Source organism: Muscardinus avellanarius (assembly GCF_963383645.1).
Source record: "Muscardinus avellanarius genome assembly, chromosome: 21".
NCBI classification, from domain to species: Eukaryota; Metazoa; Chordata; class Mammalia; order Rodentia; family Gliridae; genus Muscardinus; species Muscardinus avellanarius.
In genome coordinates this window covers 14,966,495-14,989,926 of record NC_137807.1, presented here as the reverse complement: position 1 = coordinate 14,989,926, position 23,432 = coordinate 14,966,495, and the positions used below count along the sequence as shown (strand labels likewise).

General features: G+C 45.0%; 1 protein-coding gene across 5 annotated transcripts in view; it reads right to left on the bottom strand.

The window, feature by feature from the left end:
* GIT2 (GIT ArfGAP 2) overlaps window positions 1-18,086 on the bottom strand; it is a gene marked incomplete at both ends in the record, with an annotated part of 55,921 nt that extends 37,835 nt beyond the window's left edge. For all 5 annotated transcript variants that reach the window (XM_080717858.1, XM_080717860.1, XM_080717859.1 and 2 more), the window contains 7 exons: window positions 3,610-3,704; window positions 4,837-4,967; window positions 5,069-5,155; window positions 6,317-6,422; window positions 7,246-7,358; window positions 9,938-10,071; window positions 18,035-18,086. In XM_080717858.1, coding sequence (XP_080573984.1) covers window positions 3,610-3,704; window positions 4,837-4,967; window positions 5,069-5,155; window positions 6,317-6,422; window positions 7,246-7,358; window positions 9,938-10,071; window positions 18,035-18,086 — 718 coding nt within the window. The remainder of the gene's footprint in view (window positions 1-3,609; window positions 3,705-4,836; window positions 4,968-5,068; window positions 5,156-6,316; window positions 6,423-7,245; window positions 7,359-9,937; window positions 10,072-18,034) is intronic.
* Window positions 18,087-23,432: the final 5,346 nt, after the last annotated feature.

Below are 23,432 nucleotides of genomic sequence, written 5' to 3'. Positions count from 1 at the left end.
GGCTCCTTTTAGCAGGAATGCCCCATGGCAGACATTGCCAGGAATGGGCGCGCGGCATCTCCTTCTGGAGAACAGTATTAGGCATGGGTATTTTGGGATTTTTTGAAATTGGCCTTGTTACCCAAAAGGTACTTGAGACTTGTGTTATTAATGACCAAGCTAGTAAAAATTCTATAAAGACTCAGACAATCAAAATCAAAACAAGCCTTAAAGGCAACTGATCCTCCCCAGGCTTTTCCCAAACAAATACTAACAATAAACTTAAAACAGAGCCAAGACAAGTTGTTCCCACTGTCATGAGTTCTGGGCGGCCAGCATATGAAGTCAGAGGCAGGCTAGGGTAGAGTGCCTACTGACCCCCAGGAACCCTACCACCTTGGTCGTACACTGGGTATGTGGACAGCAGCAGAACAGATGGGTACCCAGGCACAGCCTTGGGACATGGAAAAGTATAAAACGTTCCTCTCCTCAGTAGTGCCTATTAATTAAAAACAATAATGTATATCAGACAATTTAATGCTTATTATAGAATATTGTTATGATATTGCATTAGTAGTTAATAATAAACTTCTGATCTTTTCCTTGGTTGCTTGTAAGAGGAAATGTTCCCTTAAGAAAAGATACTGAGAAAAGGCAAGGTGGCCGTCTGCCACCTTGCCTTGATATGTTAGTTCTTTGTATATTTACTGATGTATTAATTCTGAAAAAAATTGTAAGAGTAGAATGTAGCCAAAAATAAAAGTATAAAATGCTTGCCACAACCAAAAGTAAAGGAGAGCAAAAAACAAACAAACAAACAAACAAAAACAAAACGAAAATAAAGAGAGCAGCTCCACCCTCCACTGAGTCTGTGTGCTGTTTCTCCGCTGTACTTTGCCGACTCCTCACCCCATCGCTCGCGGACCCTGACTCCTGCGAGGGCTGGACCCCGGCAGTCATTTGTACTGGACAGAGTTCTGGGCTGACAGTCGTCCTAGCACTTTAAAACTATGAGCCGGGCGTGGTGGCACACGCTTGTAATCCCAGCATTTAGGAGGCTGAGACAGGATTACAGTTTGCGGGAAGCCTCAGCTACTTATTGAGGTCCTTTGCAACTCAGTGAGACTCTGTTTCCAAATAAAGTATAAAATAGGTCTAAGAGTACAGCCCAGAGGTAGAAAAGCCCCTGGGTTCCACCCCCAGTAAAAAAAAAAAAAAAAATTAGGGCTGGGGGTGTAGCTCAGAGGTAGAATGCCCTAAATAAACAAATAAAACTTGTTGCATTTTCTGTTCATATTCATGGTCTCTGATGATGCTGAGAGTTTAGTTTTGTAGAATTTCAGATTTCTGAATTAGGAATCTTTAGCCAGAGCATTTCTGGTCCCAGGCATTCTGGGGGAGGGCTCGTCAACCTTTACTGTGCTGAGTAATGAGCTACTCCATTTTTATTTCTTTTTTTCCTCCATGCTTTCATGCTTCAAACTTTAGTTTTTGGCAGTTTGATCTTGATGTGTCTCACACATGGATTCCTTGAGTTCATATGTTTGGGGTGTACTGAGCTTCTCCAGTCTGTAAGTGTATGTCTTTCAACAAGTTTTTAGAGCTTTTTGCTAGTATTTCTTCAACATTCGTTCTGCACAACACACTCCTACTTCTTCCTGGAAGTTTAATGACACCAATGTCAGCCTTTCTGTTGTTTTCTGACTGTTTAGTTTTTTTCCCCACCCGTTCTTCTTCCTGTTGCTCAACCTGGGTAATTTCTAGTGATTCATTTTCAATTTACTGATTTTTCTTTGATGTCTTTTATCTACTATTAAGCCCACCACTGAGTTTTAAATTTTTATTGTATTCTTTCAGTTCTTTTTTTTGACACTGGGGATTGGACCCAAGGGCATTCTACCTCTGAGCTATACCTCCAGCCCCATTTTTATTCTTTATTTTGAAACAAGGCTTCACTAAGTAGCTGAGGCTGGCAGCAAACCTACAATCTTCCTGATTCTGCCTCTCAAAACCTAAAATTACAGGTGTGAACTACCATGCCCAGCTCTTACTTATTTTTTAATTTAATTTAATTTTATTGCAGGTCTGGGGATGAAACCCAGAGGCATTTGACCTCCGAGCTACATCCCCTGGCCTATTTTTTATTCTTTATTTTGTTTTTGTTTGTTTTTTGTTTTGTGGCACTGGAGGTGGAACCCAGAGGCTTTCTACCTCTTTTTATATTTTTATCATACCTATTTTTACATTTTATTTGGCAACAGGGTCTTACTAAGTTGCTGAGAGCCTCACTAAGTAGCTGAGGCTGTTTTTTTTGGGTTTTTTTTTTTTTTTTTTTTTTTTTGGTGGTACCGGGGTGGAACCCAGAGGCTTTCTACCTCCAGGCTACACTCCCAGACCTATTTTATACTTTATTTGGAAACAGGGTCTCACTAAGTTGCTGAGAGCCTCACTAAGTAGCTGAGGCTGGCTTTGAACCTGTGTGATCCTCCTGTCTCAGCCTCCTAAGCGCGGGGATTACAACGTGCACCACTGCGCCCAGCTAAATACCTTGGGTACTGGGGTTCCTGGAAACCTTTCTCCAGGCTACACTCCCAGACCTATTTTTATATATGTTTTTTTTAATTTGGAAACAGGGTCTCCTAAGCCAGCGAGGCTGGCTTCAAACCTGCACGATCCTCCTGTCTCTGCCTCCCAAGTGCGGGAATTACAAGCGTGCGCCACCACGCCCGGCAGAGGCTGGTTTCAAACCTGAGAGATGCTATCTCAACCTCCCAAACGCAGGGATTACAAGCATGCGCCACCAAGCCCGGCTTTTATTCTTTATTTTGAAACAGGATTTTACTAAGTTGCAGAGAACCTCACTAAGTAGCTGAGGCTGTCCGTGAATCACGATCCTCCAGTCTCAGCCTCCTGAATGCTGGAATTACAAGCCTGCGTCACCACACCCGGCTATTTATTTGTGGGTCTGGGGGTGGAACCAAGAGGCATCTGACTTCTGTGTGACACCCTCTGACCTATTTTTTATTCTTTATCTTAAAACAGGGTCTTACAAGTTACAGAGGCCCTGACTAAGTAGCTGAGGATGTCCACATATCATGATCCTTGGGTCTCAGCCTCCCAAATGCTGGGATTACAAGCGTGTACCACCACGCCCGGCTTATTTTTTAATTTTTAATTTTTTTTTTGGAAACAGGTCTCATTAGGTTGATAAGAGTCTCACAACTTGCTAATAAGACTGTCTTCAAACTTGTGTTTCTCCTGTCTCACCTCCCAAGTACTGGGATTACAAGCATGTGCCACCACACCCGGCTTTAGACCTTATTTTAAAATAAAAAATATAATAGTCCTGAGGATGTAGCTCAGAAGTGAAATGCTCCTCAGTTTAATTCCCAGTATCACACATACAACAACAACAAAAGGAGATTTGACCATTTTCAAGGGGATTTGACCAACTTAATATCTTTTACATATAACTGAAAATGCAGCAGTTATCTTTTTAAATAAAAACTCTTATTCAAAAATTTTTTGACAAGATGTTAAAGCGGAGGAGGTTTTAAAACAGTGTCCCAACTTGTTTTTCCAGAACACTCCGGACTGGAGGTGTGGCCAGGTTGTTATCCTCTCACTCACCTGGTTTCCTGCCACAGAGATAGAAGGCCAGTCTGTCAGTCAGCTCATACTGAATTTCTACGAGGCGCTCTGCCAGCTCGTGGTGCCCTCCTTGCCTTCCAAGAGAAAACAAAGTGCCATTGATAATGCTCACTGTTCACTTGCTTTAGAGGAGAAAAGTACAAAGACGTCCCCTGAGATGGCTGAGCGGTTTCTCGAACATGACATTTTAGAAGAATCAACTTTTTTGTGTGAGGTAGATTGTCAAGATCTACTTTGATTCCACTATTACAAACTTTTTCACCAACTGACTACCCGTTTCCTTTATTTTTATTATTGTTGTGGTTATTGTTATTTTTTTCTAGTACTAGGGATGGAACCCAGGGGCATTTGACCTCTGAGCTACACCCCCTGCCCTATTTTTTATTCTTTATTTTGAAACAGGGCCTCACTAAGTTGCAGAGGGCCTCACTAAGTAGCTGAGGCTGTCCGCGAACCGCGATCCTCTGGTCTCAGCCTCCCGAGTGCTGGGATTACAAGCGTGCGCCACCACGCCCGGCTTGGTTCTGTAAATTTTGAAGCTTGATTTGAACTTTAACTATAGCTCAAACACCACTGCATTATAAAAGATGAAGTAAAAAACTGGAGGTTAAGCATACTGGTTTATGATTTTACCCTTCCCTGACTTTGCCAGGATGAACTTGTATGTATTTGAAATGTCTTCATCTGTGAAATAACAGAATGAAAATCTTTTCTGGTGGTAGAGATTGAGCCCAGAGGCATTTTTACCTACAAGCCATACCTCCAACCCCCTTTCTTTAATTTTAAATCTTGAAACAGGGTCTCGATAAGTTGCTGAGGCTATCCTCAATTCTGTGATCCTCCTGTCTCAGCCTCCCAAGTACTGGGATTATAGATGTGCACCACCATCCCTGGCTTAGAATGCAAATTATGAAAGCGGCCGGGCGTGGTGGTGCATGCTTGTAACCCCACACTTGGGAGGCAGACACAGGAGGATCGCGCTGGTTTGAAGCCAGCCTTGCTGGCTTAAGAGACCCTGTTTTCAAATAAAAAAATATAAAATAGGTCTGGGAGTGTAGCCTGGAGGTAGAAGAGTTTCCAGGAACCCCGGTACCCCCCACACACACACACACAAGGGGCAAAACATTAATCAAACAGAATTTTGCTAACTAACAATCAATCATATCCAACACATGCAGAGAAGTGCTAAGACTCTCGGCCTCTTACCTCGCGTAATCGACAGGCGTCTTCCCACTTGAATCTTGCGTGCCGGGGTCTGCTCCATACACTGCTAGTAATTCAGCCTGTAAAATCTGCCCTGCTTTGGAGGCAACGTGGAGGGGGGTGCTTCCTTTTTCCTAGGAACCATTGATTTAAAAGTAGGCAAAAAAGCTATTTAGATAAACTAAAGGCAAACTCAGTTTTAATTTAATATCTGAAGTCATCCACGATTTCTTACAGGATGAAAGAAGTTGGCTTGGGCTCCTAAAGATAACAGTCTCAGACAGGTTTCAAGGTTTCCTGTTCTCACGCTTGAATGAAGTTGCTAAAAAACACACAAACAAAAAAAGAATAGTTTTAAAACGCTTCAGGAATGATGTGCTAGGGCAGCCGCACACATTTTAACATGTTACATTAGTAACGTAGCGTCTCTCTCTGGCTTGGGGCTGGAGGGGGGCAGCCCCTCCCCTTCACCGGTCACAATCACTCCAAGGCTGCTGGGAGTGTCAGGCTGACCCGCCCAGTGCAGAGCTCCCTGAGCTCGGGGGACCAGAGCAAGGGAGAGGCAGCGGCAGGAGGTGGCTCCATGTGGCCTGAATTTCAAGCCCTGCTCCCTGCAGGCTGTGTAACCTTGAGAAAGTTCTTTAAGCAAGCTGACCCTCAGTTTCTTTATCTCTAAAATGTAACTGTCATTGTTACTCAACCTAGGGCTTTCAATTCTACACCATGCAGACTGCAGGACTCTGTCTTACACTAATCTTCTCCACAGCACTATTCTGGCCTATCCATCATGATTTCTCTCGAGTGAGAAATAGGCCTGTGGTATGCCAAATTCTGTACTACCGCAGAAAAGCTCTTATACATTCTCACGACGAACAGCCTTCTTTCAAGTTTCATGTGGAACTGTCCAAGATGTAATAACACTCATCATAGCAATCTACTCTAGCATCTGCATGCAAGTCCCTTTTGAAAAAATTTTTTAAAAAGTAGGTGAAAAGAACCGAGCATGGCCCTGCTCATTATAATGGCCGGGACAGCAGAATGCCTGCTTTTTATAGCATCTCTTCTGTGTGTAATTTCCTTAATTGACTGCAGCCTTGGGAGGAAGTGGTATTTTGTCCTACCTTATAGGTGAGGCATACCTATAATCCCAGTACTCGGGAGGCTGAGGCAGGAGGACTGCAGGTTCAAGGCCAGCCTCAGATACTTAGTGAAGCCTTCTGCAACTCAGTGAGACCCTGTTTCAAAATAAAAAGAATAAAAAATAGAGCTGGGAGTGTAGCTTGGAGGTGGAATGCCTCTAGGTTCCATCCCTAGTACTACAAAAAACAAAAACAAAAACATGGAACCAACTGCAAAGAGAGTTATTATTTAATGTACAAAAATGAGTTTCATTTTTCTCTCTTCCTTTGTAACGTCTTCCCCCTAAACAGTACAATATGCTGTCTCCCCCAGCTCTTTTGGACTTTAAAATGGCTCGACCCACCTTACTAAGGTCTTTGGCAGTCACGCTGTCATCATCCCGGCAGGGCAGGCGGTGCACGAAGGCCAACATCTGATACTTGGCTCTGATGAATTCTGCTTTATTGGGGCTGGTTCAAAAACAAAAAAGAAGACAGTTCACTTGCAGTTCAGACACAACATTCCTTACACTTTGTACTGTAAGAAGAGGAAGTGGCCCACACCCCCAACTCGAGAAGAAAACGGACAATGCTGAAGTTTCAGCACCAAGACCTGCAGTGTGAGCGCACACAGTGCTCATTATAATGGCCGGGACAGCAGAATGCCTGCTTTTTATAGCATCTCTTCTGTGTGTAATTTTCTTAATTGACTGCAGCCTTGGGAGGAAGTGGTATTTTGTCCTACCTTATAGGTGAGGCATCGGGCAGAAAGGTGCCCAGAACCTCCTAGATTTCTAGTCTGACTGTCTCTTGTTTGAGTAGTTAATTTAAATCTGATTACATCTACAGCTGCTAAACTGTGATCTTCAACTGAAAAAATCATTAACTCCTATTTGATAACAATGGAAAGATGGCCCCTGCTTGAATTCATTTCTTTCCTTTCTTTCTTTTCCAATACTGGGGATTAAACCCAGGGCATTCTACCTCCAAGCCACTCTACTTTATTCTTTATTTTCAAACATGGTCTCACTAAGTTGTGGAGGGCCTACTACGTATCTGAAGCTGGCCGAACCCGCGATCCTCCTGTCTCAGCCTCCCAAGTCCTGGGATTATCAGCACGCGCCACCACGCCCAGCTCCCTGCTTGAATTTGTACCAGCGAAGCGCCTGGTGTACGACGGGGGTAACCACGTCCTGTGCTGTCCCTGTAGAGGCAGATCTAAAATAGCTGTACTCCTTCCAGTAGGCCCCATTTGTTATGAAGACAGAGAAGTGTTTATAAACATCCCACTCACTGCACTTTGTCCTGTGGATTAGCTTTACGTCTTCCACTCGTAACGGAGGCGGGGTCCAGCAGAGAATGCTCCCATATAGAGTTAGCACCGTTGCTATACAAGGTCTCAACCATCTGAAACCAAGCAGCATAAAACCATGTTTAAATTGCTTCCCGTAAATATTAGCAGGAAACCAGCGACAAGTGGGAGAACAAAGTGTTATTACATACACTATCATACTCGGGGTGTGTGATTTGTGAATCAGAAAGATGAACCTGCATGTGCAAGACTTAGCTCCGACCCGTCGAGTCAGAGGGGCTCGGCAGGACGGCGGGGCCCCTGGGTGGTTTCACTGCGCGGTATTTATAAACTGAAGGGAGAGTGACTTGACACCGAGGGGCAGTGTTTCCAAGCCTGAACAAATACTCTTTTATCCATGTACTATTATACTAGGTGCTTACTACTGTCTTTACTCCATCCATTTAAAAAGATCTTTACTAATAAGTATGATCTGATGTGCTGCTAGTTAGTTTTCTTGTACACATTAAATTAACACAATGATTAAAATAAACACCTGAGTACTGCCTACTTCTGTCTTGAGTACCACTGGGGCTTAGGTTCCATAATTTGGATTGTTGCTTTAAGATCAACCCTAGCATTTTAAACTACTGCTTTGTGAGAGCAGTACACCCCTCCTCATTTTTTTTTTCTTCTTCTTCTTCTTTTTTTTTTTTTTTTTTTTTGTGGTACTGGGGATGGAACTCAGGGGCATTCTACCTCCGAGCTACACCCCCAGCCCTATGTTTTAGTCTTTATTTTTGAAATAGTGTCTCACTAAGTTGTGGAAGGTCTTATAAGTAGCTGAGGCTGGCCACGAACCTGGGATCCTCCTGTCTCGGCTTCTCAAGTACTGGGATTACAAGTGTGTGCCACCATGCCCAGCTCCAGCCCTATTTTTTTATTCCTTTATTTTGATACAGGGTCTCACTAAACTGCAGAGGGCCTCACTAAGTAGCTGAGGCTGGCTGTGAACCTACAATTCTCCTGTCTCGGCCTCCCAAGGACTGGGATTACAAGAGTGCGCATCACCACACGCAGCTCACAGGATATTTTTACAACAGAGATCCAAAACCACTTGTTTGGCCCATCAGTTCAAGCAAACAAGTTTAAGGGACAGGCTATGCAGCTGCCACGGATTTAGCAATGTGCACCCAACACAAGTGAAGTCAGGACACATACTTAATCCTCAGTTTCAAGAAAACCCAAAGAATGTGTGCCCAAATAGAAGTCCAGGTTCAGGTGACATGGCATTGGACTCCATATAAGGTAAAGAGCCCACCTAACATTTAAAGGAGTGTTAGGCATGCAATCCAAACATATTATCTTAACTTGGAATCTGACTAGTAACGAGAGCTTCAAGAAAATGTAAATCAGATGTTTCACAAATTTCGGAATAAACTTCAGTCCATACTTTGTATAAAAGCAGGAAAAAAATGTTCTAAAACTATTAGCAAGACCCAGGGACAGGTGGCACCTGCCTGTAACCCCAGTAGTTAGGAGGTTGAGACATGTAGATTACAGGTTTAAGGTCCGCCTCGGCAATTAGTGAGACCCTGTTTCAAAAGAAAAATCAAAAAGGGTTGGAGATTTAGCTCAGAGGTAGAATGTTCCTGGATTCAATCACCAGTACCACCACCACCACCAAAAAAAGAAAAAAAAAGAAGCAGGTACCATGATTAAGTTAATTACTGGAAAAATTTTTCAAATTTTCAGGAAATAACTTTTAGAAACATTCATCATGGTATATGAAAAAGATGGAATATTTATTTTTGTGGTGCTGGGGATTGAATCCAGAGTCATTCTATCCCCAAGCCACCCCTCCCCAAGCCTGGCTTTATTTCTTAATTGGAAACAGGGTCTTGTTAGGTTGCTGAGAGTCTCACCAGGTTGACAGGGCTGGCTTCGAACCTGCACTCCTCCCGACTCAGTCTCCTAAGTACTGGGATTACAGGTGTATGCCACCACACCCAGCAAAATACACTATTTCAAAAACAATTTTTACTTAGTGACTAGCAGTGAAATATCACTATGAAATTCTAATTTCTATTTGTATATCACTATCCTTACATAATTAAGCTTTGGGCACAATCTTAAATGATCAATTCAATACAGGATAATACTTATACTAAAAATTAAACAAATGGGCACAGCACCTTTATTCACTTATGACCCAAACATTTTTGTAAGATTTAATAAGTATTCTGTGTGTGTGTGTGTGTGTGTGTGTGTGTGTGTGTGTGTGAGACTAGGGATGGAACCCAGGGGCATTCTACCTCTAAGCTAAACCCCCAGCCCTATTTTTTTTTTATTCTTTATTTTGAAACAAGGTCTCATTAAGTTGTAGCAGGCCTCACTAAGTAGCTGAGGCTGGCTGTGAACCTATGATCCTCCTGTCTCAGCCTCCCAAGTACCAGGATTACAAGCGTGCTCCACCACAGGGGGCTTAAGAAGCATTCTAGGAAAGGCCAGGCACAATGGTATGAACCTGTAATCCTAGCTACTCAGGAGTCTGAGGCACAAGGATTGCAAGTTTGAGGCCAGCCTGGGCAACTCAGCAATACCCTTGTCTCAAAATAAGAGTATACAAAGAGAAATTTTAGTTGCTGAAACATGCGCCCCAAACATAAACTATACCCACGTTCTTATTCCTTACCTGAAGCAGTGTTGGAGGCCATGGCGTATGTTTAAGATGCCTTACTTGGGAGATATGACGCCCTAGACTCCGATGGACACTGCAACACTCATCACATATAAAAGTTCCCCTATTTACTGATGCCCAGGAAGGATCTGGAAAGATAATGAAATCTTAAGTGGCAAAGATACCAGTTGGTTTTTATACTACAGAACGGCAAAAACTGACTGAAATTTGGTTTTTCAGAAAACAAGACATTTTTGTTGCTTTACTGTGCTCATCAACATATCAATCTAGTGGTGGTGTCTGATAACACTATCAACCCTGGCTGCCTGCGTACCAGGTTACCTGAGACTAACAGTCCTAAATAAGCAGTTCCCTTCTTTCTGGTTCAGGAATCTAGTCTGTGCCACAAACGCTGACCGACCCTCTACGAAGCATGCTCTCTCCTTCAGTGAATGAAGCACACTGAGAGTGCAAACGAATCATTTGGAATCCATTTCCACAAGCAGCAAAACCACCTGACAATGAACTATCCATACAGCAGCATCTGAAGTCAATGAAATGACTGCCACTGGAAGCTGCTGCTGCAAATCAACTCGCCCAAATGCCGGCGTAAAGCTCGAGTGGCAGCACTCTAAAGCTGTTCAGCTGCTCTGGATCTGGCAGCGAAACCCAGCCTCCTGCGCTAGAAGATGTTCCGTAATATCCATTAGTTGTCTGCAACAAACTACCAAGTCCAATTTTGCAAATGATCTGAAAGAAACTGCTTCACAGAGGCAAAGTCGTCAAAAATAAATATTTTTGGTGTGTGTCTATTACTTATCTTTTCCCCTTTGAAATCCTACAGAGCTTCATTAGACATACTTTTGTGTATGTGTGTGTGTGTGTGTGTGTGTGTGTGTATGGTACTGGGGGTGGAACCCAGAGGCTTTCTACCTCCAGGCTATACTCCCAGCTCTATTTTATATTTTATTTGGAAACAGGGTCTCACTAAGTTGCTGAGAGGCTCACTAAGTAGCTGAGGCTGGCTTTGAACCTGTGTGATCCTCCTGTCTCTGCCTCCCAAGTGCGGGGATTACAAGCGTGCGCCACCACATCCGGCTTCAGACATACTTTCAAACTTAGCAAGCAGGATGGATCTGGGGTAAGTAAATTGAATACTTACAAACCCAAATAAAGACAGACTCACCATGGGTGACAACAGGTGCATCTTAAGCTGTCTGGTCTAAGGGTTATATTTTTTAAATTCTTCGATATCCTCAAAAGTCTCTAAAATTCATGTATACCGTCTTTACCATCTAACAGTTTATTTAGATCCTTTCAAACTATAATGAAAAGTGCAGCATTTCTTTTCTTTTCTTCTTTTTTGCAGTACTGGGGATGGAACCCAGGGGCATTCTACCTCTGAGCAACACCCCCAGCCTTTTTTTTCCTTATTTTTGAAACAGGGTCTCACTAAGTTGCAAGGAGCCTCACTAAGTAACTGAGGCTGTCCGCAAACCGTGATCCTCCAGTCTCGGCCTCCCGAATACTGGGATTACAAGCGTGCGCCAACACGCCCGGCCTAAAGTGCAGCATTTCAATCAAGACAAACCTTGGCGCTTGAACATGTGCTGGTTAGTAGGGTGAGCCGTGAGGACAAACCGTCCATAAGTAGTGTGAACCCAACTCTGCCGCTTCCTGTGGCAGACAAGCTGCTTCTTTGAGTGACCTCCCCAAGGATCATGTGGTGAGAACAACACATCTTAGGGGTTTGAGGATATGGAGGAAGAACAGTAGCTCTCACTGAGTGAGTATTCAGTAATTTTAGCAGTTTTTTTTCTAATTTTTTTTTTTTTTGCCCTGGGGATTGAACCCAGAGGTATTTTTACTCCAAGCTACAGTCCTAGCCCAATTTTATTTATTTGGAAAAGGGTCTCACTAGGTTGCTGAGAATCTTGCTAAATTGCCAAGGTTGGTTTTGAATCTGTAATCCTCCTGTGTCAGCCTCCCAAGTACTGGGATTAAAAGCGTGGGCCAGGAGGCTGAGACCAGAGGATAGCAGTTCGCTGACAGCCTCAGCTACTTAGTGAGGCCCTCTGCAACTCAGTGAAACCTGGTTTCATATAAAGAATAAAAAATAGGGCAGGGGGTGTAGTTCGGAAGTCGAATGCCCCTGGATTCTATCCCCAGTCTGGGGGGAGGGGGAAACGTGGCCCACCACATCCCTCTAAATTATTTACTATCAGAATTTCAAGAGCCCAAGGCTGAGACAGAGGGATTGCAGGTTTGAGGGTTACCTCAGCAAATAGTGAGATTTATATCAACCTAGAGAAACCCTGTTTCAAAATAAAAATAAAAGCTGAGCATGGTGGCTCATGCTTGTAATCCCAGCATTCAGGAGGCTGAGACCAGAGTACTGCGATTCACAGACAGCCTCAGCTACTTAGTGAGGCCCTCCACAACTTAGTGAGACCCTGTTTCAAAATAAAGAATAAAAAAATAGGGCAGGAGATGTAGCTTGGAGGTAGAATGTCCCTAGGTTCAATCCCCAGTGCCACCCCCCCCAAAAAAAAGAATTTCAAAAACCCACTAAAATTCATGATAAATAGAAAATTTTTAATTGGAAATACTTAAATCATTGAATATTCCACATGAACACTATACTACTATCTATAGTGGAAATCTCTGGAGTTTTCAGGGAACTGAACTTAGACTATGATGTATGTATGTATGTATGTATGTATGTATTTATGTATGTATTTATTTTGGTGGTGGTACTGGGGATGGAAGCCAGGGGCCTTCTACCTCCGGGCTACACTCCCAGACACCTAATTTTTATATTTTTATCTGGAAAGCAAGGCTGGCTTCAAACCTGCACGATCCTCCTGTCTCCGCCTCCCAAGTGTGGGGATTACAAGGTGCGCCACCACGCCCGGCTGACTATGATGTATTTAAAATGAACTAGAGCCGGGCGTGGTGGCGCACCTTGTAATCCCCACACTTGGGAGGCGGAGACAGGAGGATTGTGCAGGTTCAAAACCATGCTGGCATAAGAGACCCTGCTTCCAAAAAAAATTAAAATAGGTCTGGGAGTGTAGCCTGGAGGTAGAAGGGCTTCCAGGAACCCCAGTACCACCAATAAACAAACAAATAAATAAAATGAACTAGATTCATTAAAAAAAATTATTTTGGCACTGGGGACTGAACCCAGGGCCGTTCTACACCCCCAGCTGCCCCTCCCCCCCCCTTTTTTTTGAGACAGGGTCTCACTAAGTTGCTGAGTCTTACTCAGTTGCTGAGTCTAACCTAAAACCTGCAATCCTCCCGTCTCAGCCTCCCAAGTAATGAGATTATAAGTGTGTGCCACCGAGCCTGGCAAAAAGTAAAATATTTAAGACATAATCACAGCTAAATGTTTTCCATGAAACAAAACAGAACAAAACAATTCAGTGCAGTATAACACTGCCAGTACTACTACGCCATTCTAAAAAGCATTCAAGAGGAGGGATCCCTACAAAAATATGTAGCAACGTTGTTCTCTGCAGTATAGTTCTAAGGTCAAGAAAGACTAGAAACATAGATTTGGTTTCCACATATCTTTCAGGGGAGTCACAGTATTCTTAGAGGAAATTTAAAAAAGACTAAGACACAAGGATTTAACATTAGTGTAGTTCTCGAGCCAGGTACAGGGGCACACACCTGGAATACCAGGATTTAGGAGGCCGACACAGGGGGATTGCAGGCTCAAAGCCAGCCTCCACAACCCCGCGAGGCTCTCAGCAACCTAGTGAGACGCTGCTTTCTTTCTTTCCTTCTTTCCTTCTTTCCTTCTTTCTTTCTTTCTTTCTTTCTTTCTTTCTTTCTTTCTTTTTGTGGTACTGAGGGTGGAACCCATGGGCTTTCTACCTCCGGGCTATACTCCCAGACCTATTTTATATTTTGTTCAGAAACAGGATATCACTCAGTTGCTGAGAGCCTCACTCAGTAGCTGAGGCTGGCTTCAAACCTGTGCCATCCTCCTGTCTCGGCCTCCCAAGCGCTGGGATTATAAGTGTACACTACCATGCCCGGCTAGACCCTGTTTTCTAATAAAAAATAAAATCAGGCTGTGGGTGTAGCTTGGAGATAGAATGCCTCTGGGTCCAATCCCCAGTACCATACACAAAAAATGTGTACTTCTCATTGATCTCTCAAACATCTTTCATCAAAAACCTACATAAAGCCGGGCATGGTGGCGCACGTTTGTAATCCCAGCATTCAGGAGGCTGAGACAGGAGGATCACGGTTCGGTTCGTGGACAGCCTCAGCTACTTAGTGAGGCCCTCTGCAACTTAGACTCTGTTTCAAAATAAAGAATAAGCCGGGCGTGGTGGCGCACACTTGTAATCCCAGCATTCCGGAGGATGAGAGTGGAGGATGGCGGTTCGCAGACAGCCTCAGCTACTTAGTGAGGCCCTCTGCAACCCATTGAGACCCAGTTTCAAAATAAAGAATAAAAAATAGGGCTGGGGTGTAGCTCGAAGGTCGAACGCCCCTGGGTTCCATCCACAGACAAGCCAAAAAAAAAAAAAAAGAATAAAAAATAGGGCTGGGGTGTAGCTCGGAGGTCGAACGCCCCTGGGTTCCATCCACAGACAAGCAAAAAAAAAAAAAAAAAAAAGAATAAAAAATAGGGCTTGGGGTGTAGCTCGGAGGTAGAATGCTCCTGGGTTCTACCCCAGTACCACACACACACAAAAAAAAATAACATAGAAAAAAAAAATAAAAATTGAATCTGTAGGAATGAGGTTGGGTAAAACCCTTCCAGTTTATCTGGATGCTTTATGTCAGAGCTTCTTAAACTTAGCTCCATTGATATCACAAATGGACTTCAAAAATGCCTGCCCCTGTCCCCAATCTTACATAAATCCTGTGTAAAAAAGTAAGGATATGTGCAGTTTTCCAGGGAGAAGGCTTTAGTGTTGACCAGGGTCTCAAGGGGTCCCTAACTCTATGGGAAAGTTGAGCCAGGGCAAACAGAAAGGAACACAAATCCCTAGCTGCTCAAGTTCACAGAACATTTCAAGGTAGCCTCATTATATTCAAAACAGGAAGGAAGTGACTCAAGCCTCGGTAGGTTAGGCCTTCAAGACAACTAAAATAATACAATGGAAAAGAACATGTTCGGAAATACACAAAATGCTGCAAAAATACAAGCTAGTGGCAGGGTACAGTAGCAAATGCTTGTAATTCCAGTACTTGGGAGGCTGAGACAGGAGGATCACAGGCTTAAGGACAGCCTCAGCCATTTATTGAGGCCCTCTGCAACTTAGTGAGACCCTGTTTCAAAATAAAAATAAAGCCAGGCGTGGTGGCACACGCTTGTAATCCCAGTACTTGGGAGCCTGAAACAGGAGGATCACAGGTTCATGGCTAGCCTCATCCTACTTAGTGAGGCCCTCCACAACTTAGAACTAAGTTTCAAAATAAAAAAAGAAAAAATAGGGCTGGGAGTGTATCTTGGAGGTAGAATGCTCCTGGGTTCAATCCCCACTACCGGAAACAAACAAACAAAAATAAAATAAAAATAATAAAATGGGGCTGGGGTGTGGCTCAGTGGTAGCATGTCCCGAATGTCCCTGGGTTCCATCCTCAGTACCACCACCACCAACAACAGTAACCACAAAAACAAGCTAGTATTTGCAGGGTCAACAGAGAAGCAATTTGCCTTTGCCTCATATAATCCATCAAGAAGCAAAGAATACGCATCTCAAGAGGAAGTTTAAAGACAGGCACATGTGAATCAAACACATCACAAAAGTTCAACCGAAAACAGGCAAGAAAAGGAAGTGGAACAAATAACCTCTTAAGAGAAAAATGACAGTTTTTTTTTTATAAACTCAGGCTAGGCTTGGTGGTGCCCGCTTGTAATCCCATTACTTAGGAGGCTGAGACAGGAGGATCACAGGTTTGCAGCCAGCCTCTGATACTTAGTGAGGCCCTCTGCAACTTAGTGAGACCCTGTTTTAAAATAAGGAATAAAAATAGGGCTGGGGGTGAGCTCGGAGGTCAAATGCCCCTGGGTTCAATTCCCAGTAATACATGTGCGCGCGCGCGCGCGCACACACACACACATGCGCACACCTATCTACATTGTCTTCAAAGGACACTGGCAATGCCACCTGTACTATCCAGGCCATGAAATAAGCACTTGAGTGTTGAGTTATCACAGTACTACTTAAAATCAGTCTTTGCCGCCGGGCGTGGTGGCACAGGCTTGTAATCCCAGCATTTGGGAGGCTGAGATCAGAGGATGAGACTAGAGTTTCGTGGTTTGTGGACAGCCTCAGCTACTTAGTAAGGCCCTCAGCAACTTAGTGAGACCTGTTTCAAAATAAAGAATAAAAAGTAGAGCATGGGGTGTGGCTCGGAGGTCGAATGCCCCTGGGTTCCATCCCCAGACCCGCCTCCCCCAAATAAATAATGTCTCTGCCTCCGAGGGACAAGATGAAGATGGCAAAGCTGCAGAAACACTGGTGTTTTTTTTTTTCAGTACTGGGGATTGAACCCGGAGCCTCCTTCCTCGAGTTACCTCCAGTTCTATTTTTTATTCTTTATTTTTGAAACAGGGTCTCACTAAGTTGTAAAAGGCCTCACTAAGTAGCTGAAGCTGTCCACAAACCGCCACCATGCTTCATAACACTGGTGTTCAATGATTTAATTAAGACTGCTTATTGGACACTCTTGTGCCAAGAATGTCATTTGTCATTTGAATTATTTCAAACTCAAAGCTGAGAAATCCAAGAAACCAAAACAGCACCTAATACTCAGTCCTGCTAAAGCAGATATGATCTTTAGATCAGAGAGCATTCATGGGAGAATGGTTTTGGCTTTCCAAGCTCCTATATGCTTACTGCCCACAACTTCGTGTATGTTCAGTAGACTGTAATAAATGTATGATTTAGAAAATCAGAAGTCGGGCTTGGTGGTGCATGCTTGAAATCCTAGAATTTGGGAGGCTGAAATGGGAGGACTGCAGTTTGCAGACAACCTCAGCTACTAAGTGAGGCCCTCTGCAACTTAGTGAGACCCTGTTTCAAAATAAAGAACAGAAGCCAGGTGTGGTGGTGCAGGCTTGTAATCCCAACCTTAGGGAGGCTGAGACTGGAGGATCGCGGTTCGCGAACAGCCTCAGCTACTTAGTGAGGCCCTCTGCAACTCGGTGAGACCCGGTTTCAAAATAAAGAATAAAAAATAGGGCAGGGGGTGTAGCTCGGAGGTCAAATGCCCTTGGTTTCATCCCCACACCCGCAAAAATAAATAAATAACAGAAAAATTGGGCTGGGAGTGTAACTCAAAGGTTGAATGACACTGGGTTCAATCCTCAGTATTACAAAAAAAAAAAAAATCAACAGTAGCTTTAGTGGACTGCAAGGGTTTTGAACTAAGTAACAACACACACAAGCATAAAAAGAAGAAAACTTCAATGAAACGATCCTAAGAATATCCACGAAATCTTCCTGACCACTAAGCATGGTACTCCCAATTATCTCCAAGGGAAAAAATGAGGAAATTGAGGCTTGGCCAAGACAAGTCACCAGCCCAAGGTCATTCAGAGGCAACACCGAGCTGGAACTTAAGCCCCTCAGATCTCCAAACCTGAGACAAGCGCCGACTCCTAAGTGCTGGTTGTGTCTGCAAGACTGGGACCCGGAGATTCTCTCCGTGGAGGGGCTGCGGAGATGTCAGGCGAAGGGAAGTTATCCACCCAGACCCTCTGGCAAGCCTCCAAGAGGGAAGCCGGGGTATGGCCCGCCGGGAAAGGCCTCGGTACGGGCGGGGGCCCGGTGGGGGTGGCACCTGCAGCCTCTGGGGCCGCGGCCGGTGGACCTCGCATTTTACTTCTGTAATTGTCCTTCCTGTGGATTGCCCAAGCCCCTTCCTGTCGGGGCAGCGACGGGCCCGGGAGAGGGGGCGCGAGGGCAGGGCAGGGCAGGAGGGCGCAGCCAGACAGAGGGCGGCGGCCCCTGCCCGCGCAGCTGGCGAGCCGGGCGCCCCTCGCCGCGAGCCTGGCCGCGGGGACCCGCCGGCCCCGAGGGGGCGGCCCCGGGGCGGAGGAGCGGGCCAGGGAGCGGCCCGGCCGGCGCGACTCACCCGGCCCGCTGCAGTCGGCACACACGTCGCTGCTCCGGAGCCGCTTCGACATGGCTCCCGTCTCCACCTGCCGCGAACCAGGGGTCCCGGGACCGCGAAGGCGGCGGCGGCGACGGCGCTTCCGCTCTAACGGGTCCCCGCCGCAGCGCTGGCGGCGGCGGCGCCTCTCCCCTCAGCGCCTCGCAGCCGCGGCGCAGCGCGCATGCGCGGCCAGGCGCACCTCGGCGCCGGCAGGTCATGTGACCGGAAAGGGCAGGCTTCCGCGTCGCCATTTTGAGTGAGGGCAGGTTCTTGCCCAGCAGCCTCTGGGAAAGATTCGCCTTGTCTCAGCGTTGATTAATACCAGGAGAAGCAGCAACATCTTGTGACTAGAACTCTATACTAACAAGCTCCTTGAGGCAATCAAGGTTCATTCAATCAAGCTCATTCATTCCGCTAATCAACGGTCTGGGCACTGGAAAAACAGCAGTAAGGAAAGACCACACTTGCCGTCTGCGCATTCTACTAATGGTATAGCTCTACAAGGAATACGTAAAATAAGACAATATTGAATCTTTTTTGTGTGTAGTACTGGGGGTAGAACCCAGGGACCTTCTACCTCATACCTCCAGCGTTGTGTGTGTGTGTGTGTGTGTGTGTGTGTGTGTGATTTAGAGACAGGGTCTCGCAAAATTGCTGAGAGCCTAAATTGCTGACGCTGACTTCGAACCTGTGATCCTCTGGTCCCAGCCTCCCAAATACTGGGATTACAGGCTTCTGCCACTACTCCCGACTGAATTTTCTTTTCAGAATGGAGATAAAGTATTTTCAACCTATGGTCCACTATTAGTTATTGTACGAACTGCCACCTAAGAATGATGTTTAGGCCGGACGTGGTACGCACGCTTGTAATCCCAGCATTTGGGAGGCTGAGACAGAAGGATCGCGGTTTGCAGACAACTTCAGCTACCTAGTGAGACCCTTTGCAACTCAGTGAGACCTTGTTTCAAAATAAAGAATAATGCCGGGCGTGGTGGCGCATGTTTGTAATCCCTGAGCTTGGGAGGCGAGACAGGAGGATTGCGTGGGTAAACCAGCTTCAGCTGGCTTAAGAGACCCTGTTTCCAAATAAAATATATATATATATAAAAATAGGTCAGGGAATGTAGCCCGGAGGTAGAAGGCCTCTGGGTTCCATCCCCAGTACCACCAAAAAAACAAAAACAAAAACAAAAGAATAAAAAAAAAAATAGGGCTGGGGGTGTAGCTTGGAAGTAGAATGCCCCTGGTTCCATCCCTGGTACCACAAAAAATAAAATAAAATAATAAATTAATAAAATAAATAACAAGACAGGCGTGGTGGCACGTGCTTGTAATCCCAGCATACAGGAGGCTGACACAGGAGGATCATTGTTCATGGACAGCCTCAAGCGAGGCGTTTCACAACTCAGTGAGACCTTGCTTCAAAAAATAAAAAGACTAAAAAATAAATAAATACATATATATATATATATATATATATATATATATACACACACACACACACACACACACACACACACGGGGCTAGGGGTGTAGATCGTAGGTACAATGCTCTTGGATTCCATCCCCAGTACTGCAAGATAAATGAATAAATAAATCATAAAAAAGACTAGCTGGACGTGGTGGCGCACTTGTAATTCCAGCATTTGGGAGGCTGAGACAGGAGAATCACAGTTCGAGGACAGCCTCAGCTACTACTTAGTGAGGTCCTTTGCAACTCAGTGAGACCCTGTTTCAAAATAAAAAATATAGAATATGGCTGGGGATGTAGCTCAGAGGTAGAATGCTCCTGAGTTCCATTTAAAAAAAAGAAGAAGAAAATGAAGGAGAAGGACAGAAGAAAACGAGGAAGAAGAATATGGAACGAAATTTGCATGTGGTCAGCAAAACTAGATATTTAGTACCTGGCCAAGGAAAAATATAGTAAGTTATGTGAATCTGCTGTATGCCTGCTACATAGTAAGCCTTCTGCAAATAATATCTTCTGCTTTTTTGTGGGGGTAGGACTGAGGATTGAATCCAGGAGCATTCTGCCTCCAAGCTACATCTCCAGCCCTATTTTTTTTTATTATTCTTTCTTTCTTCTTCTTCATTATTATTATTATTATTATTATTATTATTATTATTATTTTGGTAGTGGTATTGGGGGTGGAATTCAGAGTCTTTATACCTCCGGGCTATACTCCCAGACCCATTTTCTATTTTATTTGGAAACAGGGTCTCACTAAGTTAGTGAGGCTGAGAGCCTCACTAAGTAGCTGAGGCTGGCTTCGAACCTGTGCGATCCTCCTGTCTCAGCCTCCCAAGCGCGGGGATTACAAGTGTGCGCCACCACACCCGGCTTTTATTCTTTATTTTGAAACAGGATCTCACTAAGTTGCAGAGGGCCTAAGTAGCTGAGGCTGGCCATGAACCTGTAAACCTCTCCTGCCTCATCTACTATTTTCTTTCTTTCTTTCTCTCTTTTTTCTGTACGAGGATTGAACCCAGGGGCATTCTACTTCAGACTTATACCCCAGCTCTATTTTTTATTCTTTATTTTGAAATAGGATCTCACTGACTGCAAAGGGCCTCACTAAGTAGCTAGGGCTGTTCTCAAACCATGATCTTCCTGTCTCAGCCTCCTGAAGGCTGGGATTACAAGCATACATCACCACAACCGGCTTATCTACTATTTTTGATGTTACTGTTATTTCCTATTTGCTGTTTTTCTTGATAGATATCTTTCTTGGAATTTGAGAATAAGAATAGCTAACCTAGAGCAATTCATGGCATGTTGGGAGATAAACACAATAACATGAGGTTAATCATTGTGAAGGATGATAGGTCAGGTCCCTCCCTTCCCTCATGGGACCCCGCAGCAGGGACAAAAGGCAGAACCCCAGAAGCCAGAAGCAGAGACATCGTGAAAGGACCAGCATTCCCACGCTGCTAACTCCACCCTAAGATAAATACCTTGACTTCCTCTCTGCCTCCTGACTCTGCACCAACCGTGACTCCGCTGACCGAGCGTCTCTGCTACGCAGTCATCAGTCCATTCCCCCATGGTGGGCAGACCTCGCCTGAAGGTGCCGGTTGATTAAAGAGGCCTTTAATAACTTGGTTGGAGTTTGCCTCCTTTGCTACCCCCAACTCAATTTCAAAGTTACAAAGGAGATGAGAGGTGTGATTTTTTTGTGTGTGTGTGTGTGTGGTACTGGGGATGGAACCCAGAGGCATTCTACCTCTGAGCTACCCCCCACCCCAGCCCTATTTTTTATTCTTTATTTTGAAACAGGGTCTCACTGAGTTGCAAAGGGCCTCACTAAGTAGCTGAGGCTGTCTGTGAACTGCCATCCTTCTCTCTGGGCCTCCCAAATGCTGGAATTACAAGTGTGTGCCACCACGCCCAGTGATAAAAAGTATTTTCACAAGGTTTCTGAAAGAGCAAGCCCTGGAAGAAGCTTCAAAAGATCTTGGGGTGACCAGGTGTGGTGGTGCCTGTAATTCCAGCACTTGGGAAGCTGAAACAGGAGGATCGCAGGTTGGAGGACAGCCTCGAGAATTTAGCAAGACCCTGTTTAAATATTTTTAAAAAGGGGGGCAGGGGTAGAGGTGTAGCTCAGAGGTAGCCCCCTGGGTTCAGTCCTCAGTACAAAAAGAAAAAGAGCTGGGGGTGGTGGCACACACTTGTAGTCCCAGTCCTTGGGAGGTTGAGACAGGAGAGGATCCTAGTTTGTGCCAGCCTCAGCTACTTAGTGAGGCCCTCCACAACTTAGTGAGACCCTGTTTCAAAATAAAGAAAAAAATCGGGCTGGGGTGTAGTTTGGAGGAAGATTGTCCCTGGACTCATTCCTCAGTACCTAAAAAAACAAAGACAAACAAACAAAAAAACCGTACTGGCATTAGGTCCATCTCTTCAGTGTGATGTGTGTAAGGTGGAAATAAACATATAATTTCCACACATCCCGTAGTCAGAACCTCCTGATTTTTTTTTTTTTTTTTTTTTTTTTTTTTTGGTACTGGGGGTTGAGCCCAGGGGACAGGAGTTCTATCTCCAAGCTATACTCCCGGCCCTTTTTATTTATTGACTTGTGGCTAGGATGCTGAGAGTCTTGCTATATTTTTGAGGCTGGTCTCAAACCTGAGATCTTGTCTCAGCCCCCACCCCACCTCCAACCCAAGTACTGGGATTCCACCACTCCCAGCACCTCCTGATGTTCTAGCATCCTGTTTTTGTTCAGTGACTCAAAATCTTTCAGGCTCCACTCCACATGTGTGGAGAATGGATTAAGCTTGGATTCCTGAACAGCTGCTGCAGGCGTCTGAAAAGTTGAATGCATGGGCTGGAATGTTTTCAGGATGCACTGAATAACTTTGTGACAGTTATGTGGTGTCAATGTAGACAGCTAAGCAGACACAGCACTTGGTTCTTTTTTTTTTTTTTTTTTTTTTTTCGGGTCTGGGGGTGGAACCCAGGGGCATTCGACCTCCGAGCTACACCCCCTGCCCTATTTCGTATTCTTTATTTTGAGCCCGGGTCTCACTGAGTTGCAGAGGGCCCCACTAAGTAGCTGAGGCTGTCTGTGAACCTCCATCCTCCGGTCTCAGCCTCCCGAATGCTGGGATGACAAGCGTGAGACACCCCGCCCGGCTAGCACTTGGTTGTTCATTCAGCCAAGGAGTTATATACAGCGTACCTGAAGTTGAAACCCAAGGGATGTGCTTTCTTTTTGCAGATGGTGTTCAAATCCATCTTCTTTCAGCCATAGCCCTAAATCTAATTGGCTAGTTAAAAACGATACTCTGGTTTATGTGGAATAAACCACCAGTATTGGTAGCTTTCAGTCATAACCCATTTTGGAATTTAGATAGAACAGTTTTTTTTGGGGGGGGGTATTGGGGGTGGAACTCAGAGGCTTTCTACCTCCGGGCTATACTCCCAGACCTATTTTATATTTTATTTGGAAACAGGGTCTCACTAAGTAGCTGAGGCTGGCTTCTAACCTGTGCGATCCTCCTGCCTCAGCCTCCCAAACGCAGGGATTACAAGCGCGCGCCACCACTCCCGGATGGAGATACATTCTGAGGAGTGCTACTGGCATTGAGAGGGCAGAGCAGCCAGGAAGGCCGCTCAGCCGCCACACAAAGAATCATCCAGTTCGAAATGTCCCAAGGTTTGAGAAATCCTGAGCTAGGACTATGCTCTGCTCATGCAAATATCCGTAGCCACTTCTCTAGGCGCTGAAGTTCCTCCTTGGCAATGAGCCTGCGTTGCCCACTTCCAAGATGGCTTCTGGCCAATCGTGGAAGGGCCTGCCCTGGTCCAAAAGGGCCGCGAGGGAGTCAACAGCCGGATGGTTCGGCCAGGCCGGTCCCCCCCGGCTGCGGGGCCGAT